Genomic DNA, 16,404 nt, shown 5'->3' on the forward strand with positions numbered 1-16,404 from the left:
AGCTTGCTGGGGGGCGGCAAAAGAGGGCTCTGAAGCTCTGCGGATCCTGTGCTGACCAGAGGAGAGGAGTGGGCTTCCCTCCTCTAACAGCCCACTGGGTTTCTTTGCTGGGTGTACGGGAGAGACGTGTGAATTTCTTTTGCATGCATGTGAATTTCAGTGGATGGGGGAACTTATTGGGAACTCTGGGAACTTATTGCTGCCGACTGACATGATTAAATCCCATAATGTCCCTAAAACCCTGTCTTAGCTCAGTTGGTAGAGCATGAGACTCTTAATCTCAGGGTGGTGAGATTGTATAATAAAGCAGAATATACAAAACAGAATATATAAAAAAGGTACATACCCGATATTTTTCAACAGAAGATTCATGCCAAGGATCAGTGCTCACTAGATAGTGTAGCTGCTGATACTTGCAACACAATTGCATAGGACAAATGCTGTGGAGCATTTTTGCTTAGACAAACACGCAATGAGTCGAGCTGTGAACTTTTCGTCTGTTAACCAAACATGCTAGCATGTTGGGAGAGTAGGGAGGAGTCACAGATGAGCTTTTGCTTTGTACGTTTCAGGAGTTGCCCTTTGACGCCATCCGCTACATGACGGGCGAATGCAATTACGGAGGCCGGGTCACCGATGACTGGGATCGGCGGACGCTGCGCAGTATTTTGAACAAGTTCTACAACCCGATCATTGTTACGAATCCTGATTACAAGTTTGATTCCAGCGGCCTTTATTATGCTCCTCCTGAAGGAGAGGTAAGCACCTTAGTGGGGTGTGATTCAGCAGGACATTCCCCTGCTTGATCCCCGCTCAAAGAAGAGCAAGAACTTAGAGGAGGAATCAAAATGCTAATCTTCTTCTGAGACAGTGGCAAGAAATCTGGGCAAGCTCTACAGTGCAGAGCAGGAACAGGAGATGAATTAAATTTGTTTCTGTTTTAAGGAGAGACAGTTCACACATCTGGACCTAGTCACAAACCAAAACGCAGGTGCCTTTCCGAATTTTGCAATGCGGTTCTCCAACCGACCAGTGTGTACAAAAATGAACATCCCACATATACTTGCACTCAGATCCTGCTTTGGGTTTCCCATGGGCTCCCACAAAAACCGCTTTGTATTAGGGAAAATATAAAGATATGCACTGGTCTAAACGGCATGCAATAATGTGTTTATTTTTATTTTATTTTATTCTCTGCAATGCGCTCAGATTCTGCTGGTGGGCTTTTTGTGGGCCCTGGCCTGATCCAGCAAAAAAGAAGAAGAAAAAGCATTATATTAGGGAAAATATAAATATATGTAATTGGTCTAAACTGCATGCAATAATGTGTTGTTTATTATTATTATTCTCTGCAAATTGTGGAGAACTGAATTGAAAATTGGAAAGATGTCAACAGAGAATGGCCAGGTTCAAGCCACTGATCAATTCTGACCCCTGATTTTTTTTCAGTATATAAGCTACATTGAATACACAAAGACCCTTCCATTGAACCCTGCACCTGAGATCTTTGGGATGAACGCCAACGCCGATATCACAAAGGATCAATCCGAAACACAGTTGTTGTTTGATAACATTCTTCTCACGCAGGTGTGTTTGTTTTCATATTTGGAGCATTGAAGTTACTGCCTACTTATTATTTATTGGATTTTTCGGACAACGTTTTCAATACAGAGAATCTGATCTTCCTTTCTTCACATTACTACTCACTGGAATATTAATGTATTCACTGTCACTTAATGGTGTGGCTCGAGAAGAATTCAAGTATATTACTGACTGAATATTTTAAAGTTTTCTAACACCCCGTATTGATTCCAGAACATAACATCTAATCCATTTTCTGAGTGTTGCAACTGTTGAGAGTGCATAAAGTTCCCTGATGCTTTCAAAAACTAGCTTGACATAAATAATAATTTAGCAAAGGTGTGCTTTTGTATGTATTTTCCCCTTCTAAGTATTAGGGCATAACTAAACGAGATGCAGGGACGCGGGTGGCGCTGTGGGTAAAAGCCTCAGCGCCTAGGGCTTGCCGATCGAAAGGTCGGCGGTTCGAATCCCTGCGGCAGGGTGCGCTCCTGTTGCTCGGTCCCAGCGCCTGCCAACCTAGCAGTTCGAAAGCACCCCCGGGTGCAAGTAGATAAATAGGGACCGCTTACTGGCAGGAAGGTAAACGGCGTTTCCGTGTGCTGCGCTGGCTCACCAGATGCAGCTTGTCACGCTGGCCATGTGACCCGGAAGTGTCTCCGGACAGCCCTGGCCCCCGGCCTCTTGAGTGAGATGGGCGCACCAACCCCAGAGTCTGTCAAGACTGGCCCGTACGGGCAGGGGTACCTTTACCTTTACCTTAAACGAGATGCAGGAAATCTACAATCAGGATCTAATAGAGTGCTGGATTGGGGCCATGGTGCTGGGGAAGGGGAGATCAACCCCCCCATTGTTTCTCAGACCTAAATTTCTTATTCAGTCTGATCTTTGCCCTGAGGAGTTGGAAAGGAAACATAATTGTATCCAGTCCAATTAATAGAGATCTAGTCCTCAGTTAATTTTCTGTGCAAGAGAGGAAAAGATAGATGAAGATATTTGTGTGTGCGCGCGTGCGCACGAAGGTTTCACATTCCCTACCATGTCCCGGAATATGTTTCCTGCCAGCTGGGTCTTATTCCTCATCCCAGGAATAGAGTTAGCCTCCCCAGGAAGAGTCACCAAAGATGGCTGCAGGCCCAGTTTCTAATGGATCCACCAGCTAATTTCTGTAGACATCAAAATGAGGCCGTGTTATTTTGATGTCTACAGAAATGTATTAGCTGGTGAACCCATTGGAAACTGGGTTATCCAGAAACACACATGCACACAAAAACAAATCTCACTACAGCCAACCAAAGACAACCATCCACAGCCTAGGCCAACCCCAACCTCTCTCACCGCCAAGAAAATACAGCAAGCAAATTGTAAGAGAACCCACACAAGTGACGCTGACACAAAACCCCACACATACACTAAGTAGAATAGAATAATTGCCACCCCACCCCACTTGCCATTCCCCTCTTCCCCTTTCCTTCCTAACCTAACACTGTAACACTAATGTCTCACAAATGAAACTGATCTGTGGAAAACGCAACTTGAAAAAAGAGACAATGCACTTAATTTTTGTAAACTAAGAAATCTTTAATAAAAATATATTTAAAATGAAATAAAATAAGGCCACGTTCTGACCAGTATACACCCCGAAGTTTTGTGGGCCGAACTGCGCTGTCGCTTGGGTTTATGCAATGTTTAATCAACCACACCTTTCCCCCCCCAAATAAAAACAGTCTCGTGCATCAGGCGCCGGCGCCAAATCATCTGATCAAGTTGTTCGCGATGTGGCGAGCGACATCCAAAGTAAACTCCCCGCCGACTTCCACATCGAAGCCGCCATGAGGAGATACCCGACCACCTACACGCAGAGCATGAACACCGTGCTGGTCCAAGAGATGGGGAGATTTAACAAATTGCTGCAAACGATTCGAGAATCCTGCATCAACATCCAGAAAGCAATCAAGGTGAGGGGACCTTTTGAGAAGGAGGCCTGTTGACTTGGAGCACCCTGGCAAGAGTGGCTGTCAGCTCCCATTAGCGTCGCTGCTGGGAACTTGCCAAATTGCTCTTTTCGGCTGTGACGTTATCCCCATCCCCAAGCTTTGCCTTTAACTGATGTTTGTGTAGGTATGTTCATGGATGCTCAGAGAGGAGGAGGAGGAGGAGGAGGAGGAGGAGGAGGAGGAGGAGGAGGATTATTTATTATTTATACCCTAACCTTCTGGCTGGGTTTCCCCAGCAACTCTGGGCGGCTTCCAAAAAAAGATTAAAAATGCATTAAAACATCAGTCATTAAAAGCTTCCCTAAACAGGGCTGCCTTCAGATGTCTTTTAAATGTCAGATAGTTGTTTATTTCTTTGACATCTGGTGGGATTGCCTTCCACAGGGAGGGCACCACTACCGAGAAGGCCCTCTGCCTGGTTCCCTGTAACTTGGCTTCTCGCAGTGAGGGAACCGCCAGAAGGCCCTTGGATCTGGACCTCAGTGTCTGGGCTGAACGATGGGGGTGGAGACGCTCCTTCAGGTATACTGGGCCGAGGCCATTTAGGGCTTTAAAGGTCAGCACCAACATTTTGAATTGTGCTCTGAAACGTGCTGGAAGCCAATGTATGTATTTCAAGAATGATGTATTTGTTAGATATTATCTTCCCTTCTTTACATTTGTGAGTTCAGCAGAGTGCATCCCTTTGCAGCTTAAAAGGGGAATCGTAGGCTAGTTTAACAATCCAGGATGCTTTAAGGCAGACTTGGATGTTCCTGGTATTTCCCCCTTTTAACAATAATCACACAGCCTTGCAAAAGGCTAAGATGACATTTGCTCGTTCAGAATACAGCAGTATCTTGGTTCTCGAACGTAATCCATTCTGGAAGCCCGTTCGACTCCTGAAACCGTTCGAAAACCAAGGCGTGGCCTCTGATGGGCTGCAGGAGCTTCCTGCACTCAAGCAGAAGCTGCGTCAGACGTTCGGCTTCCGAAAAACGTTTGAAAACCAGAACACTTACTTCCAGATTTTCAGCGTTCGAGAGCCAAAATGTACGAGTGCCAGCCAAAGTGTTCGAGAACCAAGTACGAGTGTACTTGCTGAAGATACAGCAGCTTTGTTCCAGCAGGCTTAAAATGATAATCCAGTTACAAAGACATACTTTAGTTCAGTTTAAAATGGAGTCTGGGCTGAGGCCCTGACTTAGCCCATGTTCCCACATTGCTGGAATGAGGCAAAAGAGCAAAGAGGAGGTTCCTAGCACCGCCCCCCCCCCCGGACAGGGCACAGAGGGAGTGTCTCTTGAGTTCTTTCTAGGAAACATGCAGGAAAAAACTCTGAGGACTTCAGCTCCCATCATGTGCCTGTCTAGCAAACATGCGTTGTTGGTTTGTCTGCACTGTAAATATCCCACACTTTGTTCCTCATGTGGGGTGCTGCCTAATGTATTGCTGCCGATCTATAAATGAGAAAGAGAATGCAAAGCTGATCCTGCTTTTTGAAGAGACGCAGTCCTTGGTATTTTTAGGACAGCATCCCAAACCTAGGGTCCACCTACAAAATGAAAACAACAGCATTTGGACAGGCTCTTGGCACCAGCGCATTGCTGAGAGTATGCATGCAAAAGTTAAAAAAAAATGGTGCAGTGTTGCGCAGACTGGACTTATTTCGGCTTCTTCACTAATATACAGAAAAGAACAAAGTTAATTCTTCAGTTTTTGCACTTCTCTGATTTTTGCAATACTATTCTTGGCTGAAAGAATATACCAAAATTGGGGTCAAGGGAGTGAAGATGGCTGGAAGTGAAGATACTGGAGCTCATCGCCCTTGTCCCTTAAATTAGCTTCTGTGCAGTGTGTGTATTTTAGGGTACAAAGCATTCAAAAATAAATGCTTTCATGCAGCCTTTTTTTAAAAAATTGTGGAATATGCAGGGAGACAGAACAGGCTTACAAACACTTGCAAAACTGACGGGCTGAATAGACTAAACTGTCCCATTGCTTGTTGAGGGAGTGGGAGGGGGCAGACAGAGGCTAAGAGAAGAGCAATGCTAAGCACCAATATCCCAACCCCACTGACAGGCCCAGGGATTCCCGCATATTGGTGCAATATTGTGATCAGATCGCATAAATTCAAACTGGCCATGTAAATAAGGACATAAAACTACTAGCCTGCTAATATACAAGGGTCACACCTGTAATATACATTTAATGCACATGGCTTTCTCCAAAGAATCTTAGGTACGGCATTTTGTCCCTCGGAGCTAAAATTCCCAGCACCGTTGGTACAGTTCTCAGAATTCTTTGGGGGAAGTCATAAGCTTGAAACGTGTGGTATAGCTGCCATCTACTGCTCTGTTTCCATGCTGGCCCAAAGAGCAGAGGAAACCTGTAGCCCCTTAGGAGGCTAGTAAAAAAATGCCTTTGACCAAGTGGACTGGCAGATGATAGATGCTTCGCTGCCCATCCTTTGCAAGCTCACAGCGTTTCCATGCTGGTTACAGGGGATTGATTTTCCTTCTTTCAAGGCTAGCACAGGAATGAAGCAGGGTGAGTCACTTCTCCTCTGCAAACCCACTCACTAATGCATATTTGGAATTCCTGCCGACTCAAATACAGGAGTAGAAGCTTATAGCTGAGACAGATAACATGGTTTCCAACTTGACAACACTGTGAGTAGTTGCAGTTGAAACAGGGGAGACCGGAGGAAGCTTGTTGATAACAGTTGAAAAACTGCATGATAAAAATAACTGAAGACACAAAGGGGGGTCCACTAATATGTCTTTTCCCTGTCTTCTTATCTCAACCAGGGTCTGGTTGTGATGTCTGCGGAACTGGAAGAGGTGGTAAATAGCATGTTGAAGGGCAAAATCCCAGGCATGTGGATGAGTAAGTCCTACCCAAGCCTCAAACCGCTCGGCAGCTATGTGAATGATTTTCTTACCAGACTGAAGTTCTTGCAGGTGAGCCCATCAGAAACAAGTCAACGTGTTGGGATGTCGATTTTCTGTCTTGATTCCAAATTACAGTGGTGCCTTGCAAGACGAAAAGAATCCGTTCCGCGATTCTCTTCGTCTAGCGGTTTTTTCGTCTTGCGAAGCAAGCCCATTGACAGCTTAGCGGATTAGCGCTATTAGCGGTCTAGCGGCTTTTCGCGATCAGCTGTTAAGCGGCTTATCAGCGGAACAGCTGATAAGCGGCTTAGGAAAGGGGGGGGAGCGAAAAAACCCCGCAGGAACTCACAAGATTTTTTCGTCTTGCGAAGCAACCCTATAGAGAAATTCGTTTAGCGAAGCGCCTCCAAAACGGAAAACCCTTTTGTCTTAGCGGGTTTTCCGTCTTGCGAGGCGTTCGTCTTGCGGGGCACCACTGTACAATTGCACACATTATGTGGGCCTCTGCTCCTCAGTTCATGCAGTCATGTTGTTTTAGTGCAGATTGGTCACCAGTGCATATGCTAAGAAATGCAGTTTTGTTTTGTTGGGTCTGCACATTAAGGGGGTTGCTGTATATTAAATGTTTTGCAAGGTAGTTAGCTAGCTGGTTCTGGGGCCAGGAGATGTGCTGGGGGAGAGAGGAGATGGCAGTGAAGGAAAGTGTTCAGGCAAGTGGATCAGGGCATGAGCTGCACTTTCTGTTATGTGTATGGCTGCAGTATAAAATCCACAAGTGCAGAAGACCAACCTACATATGCTTGAAAATAGCTTGTCAGGTTCTTTGGGAAGGAAATTCACATTTCCTTCCCAAAAGGAAAAACGCCAAAGACCACAGAGGGCATTAAATAAGAGTCCGAGGGCTGCATATACACCTTTACATTTAAAACACACACACCCTCCAAGTATCATGGGAACTTCATTTTATTCCTCTCAGAGCTACAATTACCAGCATTCTTCACAAACTAGTTCCCCGGCATGGAATATATGACAGGAAATAAATCTAAATATGACAGGAAATACTGTATTTTTCACCCTATAGGGCGCACCGGCCCATAGGGCGCACCTAGTCCTTTTTTTGGGGGGGGGGGAAATAAAGAAAAAAAAAATCCCCCCCGGCGTGCTTCCCCCAACCCCAGCCCCCAGAACAGGCTGCTATCCGCAAGCCGGGCTCCCAAGGCTTGCGGAGAGCTGCCCGAAGCCCGGGGTGTGCTCCGCTGCGCTCCCCGGGTTTCGGGCTGCAGGCTGCTGTCCGCAAGCCTTGGGAGCCCGGCGGGAAGTCGCACCGGGTTCCCAAGGCTTGTGGATAGCTTCCTGAAGCCTGGAGAGCAAGAGGGGTCGGTGCGTACCAACCCCTCTTGCTCTCCAGGCTTCAGCGAAAGCCTGCATTCGCCCCATAGGACGCACACACATTTCTCCTTCCTTTTTGGAGGGGAAAAAGTGTGTCCTATAGGGCGAAAAATATGGTAAATCTAAAATGTATGCAGCCTTTTTAAAGAGAGCAAGGCAATTAATTGCAACCTCTGTGTCATGCTGATTGTGTTTGCAGCAAGTTCTGAAAGGGCCTGTAACTTTCTACAGACCAATGTGCCCGTATAAAAGGGGAGGGTCTCCTTCAACTATCAGGATTTTGTTGGTTGGAATCACACATGGAGCTAGCAGGTCTCCTGCTCCGCCAACTTCTGCCGATTTCCCTGCTGCACATATCACATTCCCTATTGAGCCAGGGGGTTGTACAACTTGTAATAAAAGCCTCTGTGCAATAGTAGCATTGGACTCAAAACACCCTAGGTTCCTGCCCTGTGCGTTCTTAATGCTGCAATATAAAGCTCCATTCCCACCCTCTCTCTTCTTGCTGTTGCTACAGACGTGGTACGAGAATGGAACCCCTCCGATGTTTTGGCTTTCTGGGTTTTTCTTCACACAAGCCTTCTTAACCGGCGCCCAGCAGAATTTTGCCAGGAAATACACAATCCCAATAGACCTGCTAGGCTTTGACTACGAAGTCTTGGAAGACAAGGAGTACAAGCATGCGCCTGAAGACGGTGAATGCAACCGTGTACTCATTAACCACGCTAGAATTTGGGGGGCGGTTTATCACCTTTGTATCCTGCCCTTCATCATGGTAGCTGGATGCAGAAGGCTGAGTTGTATTTGGGAAATACGTTTTATGAAATAGTAGACCGGTAATGTTACTCGTCCAAGCCTAGGGAGCTTGATGACTGAGCAGGGAATTTGAACACAGGTCTCCCTGCCCTTTGTGCTTGAAGAAAATAATATTCAGAAACTGCATCTGCGGCAAGAAGTGATAAAATAGGCCAACTCTTTGATGGCCTGACAACTATAGTGATACCTTGGAAGTTGAATGGAATTCATTCTGGAAGTCTTTTTGACTTCCAAAACGTTCGGAAACCAAGGCACGGCTTCCGATTGGCTGCAGGAAACTCCTGCAGCCAATCAGAAGCCGCAGAAGTCGTGCCAGACATTTAGGTTCCAAAGAACGTTCACAAACTGGAACACTCACTTCCGGGTTTGTGGTGTTCAGGAGCCAAAACATTTGACTCGCAAGGTGTTCGGGATCCAGGGTATGATTGTATAGACTTAGTCTGTGGCTCAAGAATTCTAGTGGCCTTTTCATGTGCCATTTGTTTTATCCACAGAATTTTCAAGCCACTATGTGTAGATCCTAATTCACAACGAGCCTTTTGCATGTGTAAATTTCTGCATGTAATTAGACCTGTACACCCAGCGGGAAGCTGCAACTTGTTTCTGCTTCCATTCATGTGTAGATAATACTCAAAATTGTTTCTTACTATTTTGATTGTTGGAGCAACACAAGGCGAGGAACCTATTCATGGGTTCTTTGAAGAGTATTTCCTGCTCACACCTTATTATCAAGCCTACAGTCTGTTTAAAACATGTGCCTTCCTTTGCCATTTCACGTGCATGGTGTCTATAATCAATGTGCTTTGTCTTGTTTCTTTCTAAATAAATAAGGAGTCTTCATTCACGGATTGTTCCTGGATGGAGCTCGCTGGAACAGGAAGAAAAAGAGGCTAGGGGAATCTCATCCCAAAATCCTGTATGATACTATGCCAGTGGTGAGTATTTATATAATCATCAATTAAGAGCCTTGTAGCTTTATTAAGGCTGTGTTCCCACACTCGCTTATATACTCATTGTACAGTGGTGCCTCGCAAGACGAAAAGAATCCGTTCCGCGAGTCTCTTCGTCTAGCGGTTTTTTCGTCTTGCGAAGCAACCCTATTAGCGGCTTAGCGCTATTAGCGGCTTAGAAAAAGAGGGGGAAAGCGAAAAAAATTGCAAGACTCGCAAGACATTTTCGTCTTGCGAAGCAAGCCCATTGGGAAATTCGTCTTGCGAAGCGCCTCGAAAAACGGAAAACCCTTTCGTCTAGTGGGTTTTTCATCTTTCGAGGCATTCATCTTGCGGGGCACCACTGTATATTACTTCTGTATAGAACCAGGCTGTGTGGGGCTTATTAACACACCCAATAATATGCTACTGTGTTTCGCAACCTGACGCCATTGAAACAAATGGTCTCAGAGAGGTCAGAAAATGCATGTGTGGCATTAAACCCACAATAATTGACACACACGCACACCTAATTTAATGTTGAACTTGCACATAGTGACCTCCCCACCTGCAATTCTAGAAACTGTGCTATAGCAGCACAGCTGTCCCCTTCTTCTGGTTCATATTTGGACAACAGAGCAGTCCAGAAGAATGCCTGCATCCCACGGAAAGAGTTTAGCACTCATTTTGAGTAGGCCTGAGTCACTAGGTGAATTTCTGGAGCTGTTTGTGTATGGGGGAAGAAGCCACAAGAACTAGGGCTTTCTCCCCTGTCTTGATAAAGAGACATTCTTAGAACTCACTCTTTCTTTGCTACAGATGTGGCTAAAGCCTTGTAAAAGATCAGACATACCGGAAAGACCCAGTTACATAGCTCCCGTGTATAAGACAAGTGAGAGAAGAGGAACGCTGTCCACCACAGGCCACTCCACCAATTTTGTGATTGCAATGATTCTTCCGTCGGACGAGCCAGAGGCCCACTGGATTGGACGGGGGGTAGCACTTCTCTGCCAGCTTAACTCGTAACCCAGGTTTCAGATCTGACTACCACTTTCCGTTCTTTGTATAATTCTAATGGCTACCTTCTTAAAAAAAAAAGGTAGCCAAATCTTCAGAAACTTTTGAATCCGATTTGTCCAATTTGTACCTTTTTTGAGTTTGTAAAAATAAATAAGATTTTTTTTAAAGAGCTTGGAAAAAACCAACCCCACCATGTTTGCTTGTTCAATAATTTTATTTTCTTACGCTCCTTATGAATAAGGAACATACATAAGATGAACACAACAACACTGTTGACAATAAACAAAAACAGCATGTCATCATTTCCAGCTTTGCATTTATTATTTTTTTAAAAATGGATTTTGTTATAACAAAAAACAACCCCCCCCCCCCAAAAAAAGAGTAGCCGATATCTCAGTATTTTTTTCAGGACCATAATCACATTGTTTCAACTATAAGGAAATAAAAAAATGTCACACTGCATCCTAGGACACCTACAGCATTTTTTCTAAGCAATAATCACAGCTGGTTTGAGTGCAGTGCGATCAACATGGGGATGTCACACAGTGACAGCATCGTAAGAGACACGTAACATTTATGTCCTCCAACAAGTACACGTTTAAATGAGACTGGACTCCAGCAGAACGGAATGGAGAAGCCAGGTAGAAATGTAGCGGAATCCCGATTGTCCCAATTGTGACTTTTAAAAGCATTCGCGTTCCAAAAATGTCCTGGGAATTCAATACTCGGGGGAAACAGGAGAAGCCATGGCTGCTGGGCTGCTCTTCACAAAGTGGTAACATGCACATGTAAGCAAATGCAGAGGATCACCCCATTCTGAAGGAAAATACAAATCCTATCACTTCTCCACGTGACCTGCGTGTTTTCTCTTAAAAAAAAAAAAAGCAAACCCAACCCAAAAATACTATTACAGAGCACTAATTTATTTTTTTGCTTCCCTAGGTAGGCAACATTACGCTACAGCACATGCCAGCGAAAATCAAGAAAAGGCTGTACCTGAAGTAGAGAAAGCTTTATTCATAATTACAAAAATAAACCTTAAAAACCCTCCCTTATCCCATTTTTCCTGACTAAAATCTCACTTCAGCAATGCCACGACCCTTTATTTCAACTTGGCAGGTTTTAATTAAAATGACATCCAAGTTCCGAGCCAGAGAGAAAGAGAGTGTAAAATCCCATTGATTACAACGGAAGGATCAGCCTCGCTCTTGGGCTCCCAGCCAGACATTCTCAACTACAAATCTCCAGGGAGGAGGAGGACGACAACAACACTGTGTAGATGCCCCCCAATGCTGTGGCCCTTGTAAGTTCTAGAGGCCCAATGATCCAAACAAATTTTCTGCACTAACAGACTCGCGGGGATCCAAGCCTTTGGTTTGGAACCACCAACTAGTCAACACTCTTGATATCCCCCCAGCTAACACAAAAACGAAAAGCCGCTCGACAAAAGTCACCCAACATGAAGCCAAGTAGTTAACGGTGGTCACACGAAAAGGAATGACTGGATAAATTAAGTGGAAGGGTCAGAAAGTAAAAGCGCACTTTCACTTGGAATGAAGGCCATTAAAAGTTTGCCGACCAAGTTCCTTCACTCGGGCAGAAGGAAAAAAAACTCCCCACTCTCCAAAAGTCAGGCTGTGTCCAGCTTTGCTTCTAGAGAGAGACCAAGATGAACAAAGACCGAGCAGCATGCTGTAAGAAAACCCAACAACTGTCGTGTTTCGTTACGGCCGTTAAGACTATATTATTGTCACACCGGAGTGGAAAAGGACTTCCACATCTCCCAAGCGCCCAGTATCAGAGCTCGGAGGAGACGGACCAATCTGTACCTGGCAAGACATGCTGCTTGGCACTAAACAATCAAATATTAAAGCTGATTTCTGCAGGTTAAGGCTTGTTTTTTTTTGGCTGAGCCTGTCCACACGCAGCACCAAGTCGACAATACAGCTGCTTTGCTACAAGGGCATCTCTTTACGTTACTTCTGCAGAGTGGCTCCCGCTGCAGTTCCCGCAGCTGTGGTGGAAGTGGTCAAAATTCAACCGCCTTCCTCCAGCTCTCAAGGCGGTGGCGTGTCTGCGATGGGAAGTCGATTGGGGCTGGCCTTTCGGGTTCCCACCTTACGAAAAGAGCCACGTTGCAGCAGCAACGCAGGAGCCGCCCCACCCCTAACCTAAGGTGCCGAAAACAAACAAAAATCAAAACAATGCCAGCACAGCATATGCTGAACGTTGGCCCACACTGAGCAAGACGCCCAACTTTCAGCAGGTGCTCCTGAGCTCAGGTGGCAAGGCATTAAAGGAATACATTCAAAAGAGTTCTGGGGAATTATGTAAACAGTTACCAAGACTGCCTCAAAGGGCCACGGCTGTGATCCTCAAATCAGCACTTCTCAGCTCCGCGTATTATTATTTTTTTGAAGGTTATAATGAGAGATAGAATTTGGCTGCCATGACCGAAAATAAACCAATGCAGGCGCATCATTAAGAGGAGGGGAGGGAGATGTTCAAAGCAGAAAACCGCTCAGTAGTTCAGGTTTCAAGTAGCACTGCTACACATTCTGTACGCTACTGCAGCAAAAGTTCGAGAAAGAGTCCACAAGCAGCATTAACCATTCAGCATTTTTGCTAACAAATACCTATGAGCCAACATCAAATACCCAACACCTGTCAACTCAGCCCTATTGTGGAAACAGGCCCCCCCCCCAAGGCTCCCAATGCAGAGATTTGCTTCCTTGGGTTTCGAAAGGTCAAAAGTACCGTGTTGTTTGGCTGATATACAAGGGGACAGACTTGTGGATTTGCAGTCTTCTTTCCCAAAGGAGCCAGAAAACAACATTGCTGGGCTGAGGGAGTGCATGGCAGCAATTGCAAGCAAGAACGTCTTCTCGTACCGACTAGGGGATTGGCAAGGACCAGTAAACAGAAGTGCCTGACCCAGACGAATACACGGTTTCACTTTGGTCACCAACCATTCAGCACAGTGCAAAACAGCGGACGTTACTGGGAAACAAGGCCTGGAGCAAATGCAAGGGACATGGAACAGTGCATTGCTCATACTGCCCTAAGGCAACCCCTGAACAGCATGCTTGAAATGTTTTCTTTAAATGATGTTTTTAATAAACGCACCCCACCTAGAATGCTCTCCAGTCATGCATTGCCAGATATTGTGTGTGTGTGTGTGTGTGTGAGAGAGAGAGAGAGAGAGAGAGAGAGAGAGGGAGGGGTGGGAGGAACCAACTCAGAACGTTGCAGCGAGGCCCAGGGGCCAGCTGTAGAGGATGACAATGACATGTAACTCTTGGACTGGCTATTCAACATTTGCTCAAGTATAACCTGAAAGGCTTTTTGTCAGCAAGGGATCCGACTTCTGCTGCACATTGCAGTGGCAAACTGGGAAAACAACACACTTGCTAATAGTATCCTGGGCATGACGTTTATGTTTCCTGCTTCCAACACTGCCTGATTAAAAGTCTACATCTTACTTCTGGGAAGCTGAGCTGCATTCATTCATTTTTTGTTTTTTGCCTGTTTGTTTGAGCTAAAAAAAACAGGAGCTTATTTATGCAGACACCAGAATACTGTTACTTGTGAAGCAGCTCGTGCCACTGCTTTGCCTGGGGACGAATGTGCATACAGTACAACAGTGCAGACTTGAAGCCATACAGTAACGTCGTCGCTAACCATAGCGGAGTACTGGAAATGGTCAAAACTGGATGTCCAACACTATTTTGTCTTCGTAAAGGGCAATCACCAACATAATGGCAAATCCCATGAGAAGACCTAAATTCTGGAGGATGAACTGCCCGACGGGACAGTAGCCGTGCTCTTCATCGTCTCCGTCCCCGTGAAGCATTTCTGGAAGCTGAAAGGAAGAAAAAGTATGGCTCTTTAAAGTCAAAGTCTGAGGATAGAGGGATGGAGGTAGTCAGAGGAATTTGTGCTCCTGCTTCCTCCCTAAGCTAAGGGTTGTTTAAACTGCTTAGAGTGGAGGACCCAATTAGCTGGAACCATGGTTTTGTATATTCTTCCGGACTTCCGGAACGGATTCCGGTCAACTTCCAAGGTACGACTGTATTGCCAACTCAAAATGTCTGAAACCGGCATTGTGATCTGAACGCCATACCGGTCTCAGGCCATTTGCCAATATGTTGCCCAGCTCTACCCCTGACGGCACCCAATCTCCTCTGTCTTGGGAGTCACTGAAGCAGCGTGGTTTCCTGCATGCAACCTAAGGTTTTGGACCTTCCACGGGAAAGAGCTCTGCTGAAGTGGCTCCCCTACTGCAGACCTAATAGAAGGAGGAGACCTAGGCAGTGGTTGGAGTTAATTCAAAAGGGAGGGGACTACTGGGCAGAGTGGGGGGATCTGTGTCACCCTCCCAGAGGTTGCTGGACCCCAGCTCCCCTCCACCCCAGCCAGCATGGCCAACAGTCACAGAGAGCAGGGCACAGGCCTGTGGGCACAGGCTAAAGGGAGGGCACAGGCTAAAGGGAGCACCTGCAGGATGCCTGTAGCACACCATGCAGCAACTATTCCTAGATTGCTTAGTTTCATTAAGCTATTGCAGAGCTGTGATGACTACACACAATGCGAAGTAGCCTGGGCTCTTACCATATCCACCAGGGCCACGTAGAGGAACATGCCGGCGGTGACTGCGAAGATCCACAGGGTGATGTTATTGGCATACTGTCCCACAGCTGTCCCTATTAGCATTCCTACGTAAGCCATCATGGCTGAGAGGAGGTTGTAAACAATGGCCTGTTTCACAGTCATGCCTGCTTTCAGAAGCACAGCAAAGTCCCCTAAACAGAAAGAGAGACAGAATGGCAATGTGATCACAAAAAAGTTCAGGGAATCTTTGCTTAAAGAAATGCAAAAGTGTACTACAGTGGTGCCCCGCAAGACGAATGCCTCGCAAGACGAAAAACCCGCTAGACGAAAGGGTTTTCCATTTTTCGAGGCGCTCCGCAAGACGAATTTCCCTATGGGCTTGCTTTGCAAGACGAAAACGTCATGCAAGTTTTTCCCCTCCCCCCCTTTTTCTAAGCCGCTAAGCCGCTAATAGCGCTAATTCGCTAAGTTGCTAATAGGGATGCTTCGCAAGACGAAAAAGTCACTAGACGAAGAGACTCGCAGAACGGATTATTTTCGTCTTGCGAGGCACCACTGTATTGATGCCTGCTGTACAGGCAAAACAGTTGGATGAAAAACAAGCGGGTCCAAGCTACTGGCGTTCTTCTGTTTTTTAAAAATTCCGTTTTATTTCAAAGGGGCAAAGCTGGCCGTCATCCTTTTAAGTCTGCAACATGATCAATTCATTCCCCCCTCTTGCAATCCTGTAAGCCCTTGGAGTGAGAATGGAATAGAGCGCAGAGCCTTAATAAAGCAGTCCGGGTGGAAGTGCTCACCGGCAGTGGGGAAGAAAAGCAGCCAGAGAGAACATAGAAACTTTGAAATGAGATAATGAGCGCTGCTGTCCCTGAGGCACATGGTTGGGCAGGAGTCTCCCATGCTACGGGTCATTCTAAGCGAGAAGCAGAGGGAAACAGGTGTCTCTGCAAGGGATGGGCTCAGCTAACATGAATTGATAAGAGGATACAGTCATACCTTGGACGGTGAATGGAATCCATTCCAGAAGTCTGTTCGACTTCCAAATTGTGGCTTCTGATTGGCTGCAGGAAGCTCCTGCAGCCAATCGGAAGCCCCGTTGGATGGTCGGCTTCCAAAAGAACGTTTGAAAACCGGAACAGTCACTTCTGGGTTTCGATTGTACGGGAGCCCAAACGTTTGAGAAGTAGA

At 46.0% G+C, this 16,404-nt stretch overlaps 2 protein-coding genes across 6 annotated transcripts in view; one reads left to right on the plus strand and one right to left on the minus strand.

The window, feature by feature from the left end:
• DNAH7 (dynein axonemal heavy chain 7) overlaps nucleotides 1-11,494 on the plus strand; it is a 147,073-nt gene extending 135,579 nt beyond the window's left edge. The window contains exons 58-64 of the mRNA XM_081849027.1: nucleotides 573-758; nucleotides 1,450-1,587; nucleotides 3,309-3,539; nucleotides 6,368-6,520; nucleotides 8,358-8,535; nucleotides 9,488-9,591; nucleotides 10,405-11,494. Coding sequence (XP_081705153.1) covers nucleotides 573-758; nucleotides 1,450-1,587; nucleotides 3,309-3,539; nucleotides 6,368-6,520; nucleotides 8,358-8,535; nucleotides 9,488-9,591; nucleotides 10,405-10,611 — 1,197 coding nt within the window. The 3' untranslated portion in view covers nucleotides 10,612-11,494. The remainder of the gene's footprint in view (nucleotides 1-572; nucleotides 759-1,449; nucleotides 1,588-3,308; nucleotides 3,540-6,367; nucleotides 6,521-8,357; nucleotides 8,536-9,487; nucleotides 9,592-10,404) is intronic.
• SLC39A10 (solute carrier family 39 member 10) overlaps nucleotides 10,801-16,404 on the minus strand; it is a 57,868-nt gene continuing 52,264 nt past the window's right edge. For all 5 annotated transcript variants that reach the window (XM_081869942.1, XM_081869941.1, XM_081869940.1 and 2 more), the window contains 2 exons: nucleotides 15,217-15,407; nucleotides 10,801-14,467 (listed from right to left, as the gene is read on the minus strand). In XM_081869942.1, coding sequence (XP_081726068.1) covers nucleotides 14,309-14,467; nucleotides 15,217-15,407 — 350 coding nt within the window. In that variant the 3' untranslated portion in view covers nucleotides 10,801-14,308. The remainder of the gene's footprint in view (nucleotides 14,468-15,216; nucleotides 15,408-16,404) is intronic.

The sequence above is a fragment of the Podarcis erhardii genome (genome assembly GCF_964252035.2).
Source record: "Podarcis erhardii genome assembly, chromosome: 1".
Classification (NCBI taxonomy): domain Eukaryota; kingdom Metazoa; phylum Chordata; class Lepidosauria; order Squamata; family Lacertidae; genus Podarcis; species Podarcis erhardii.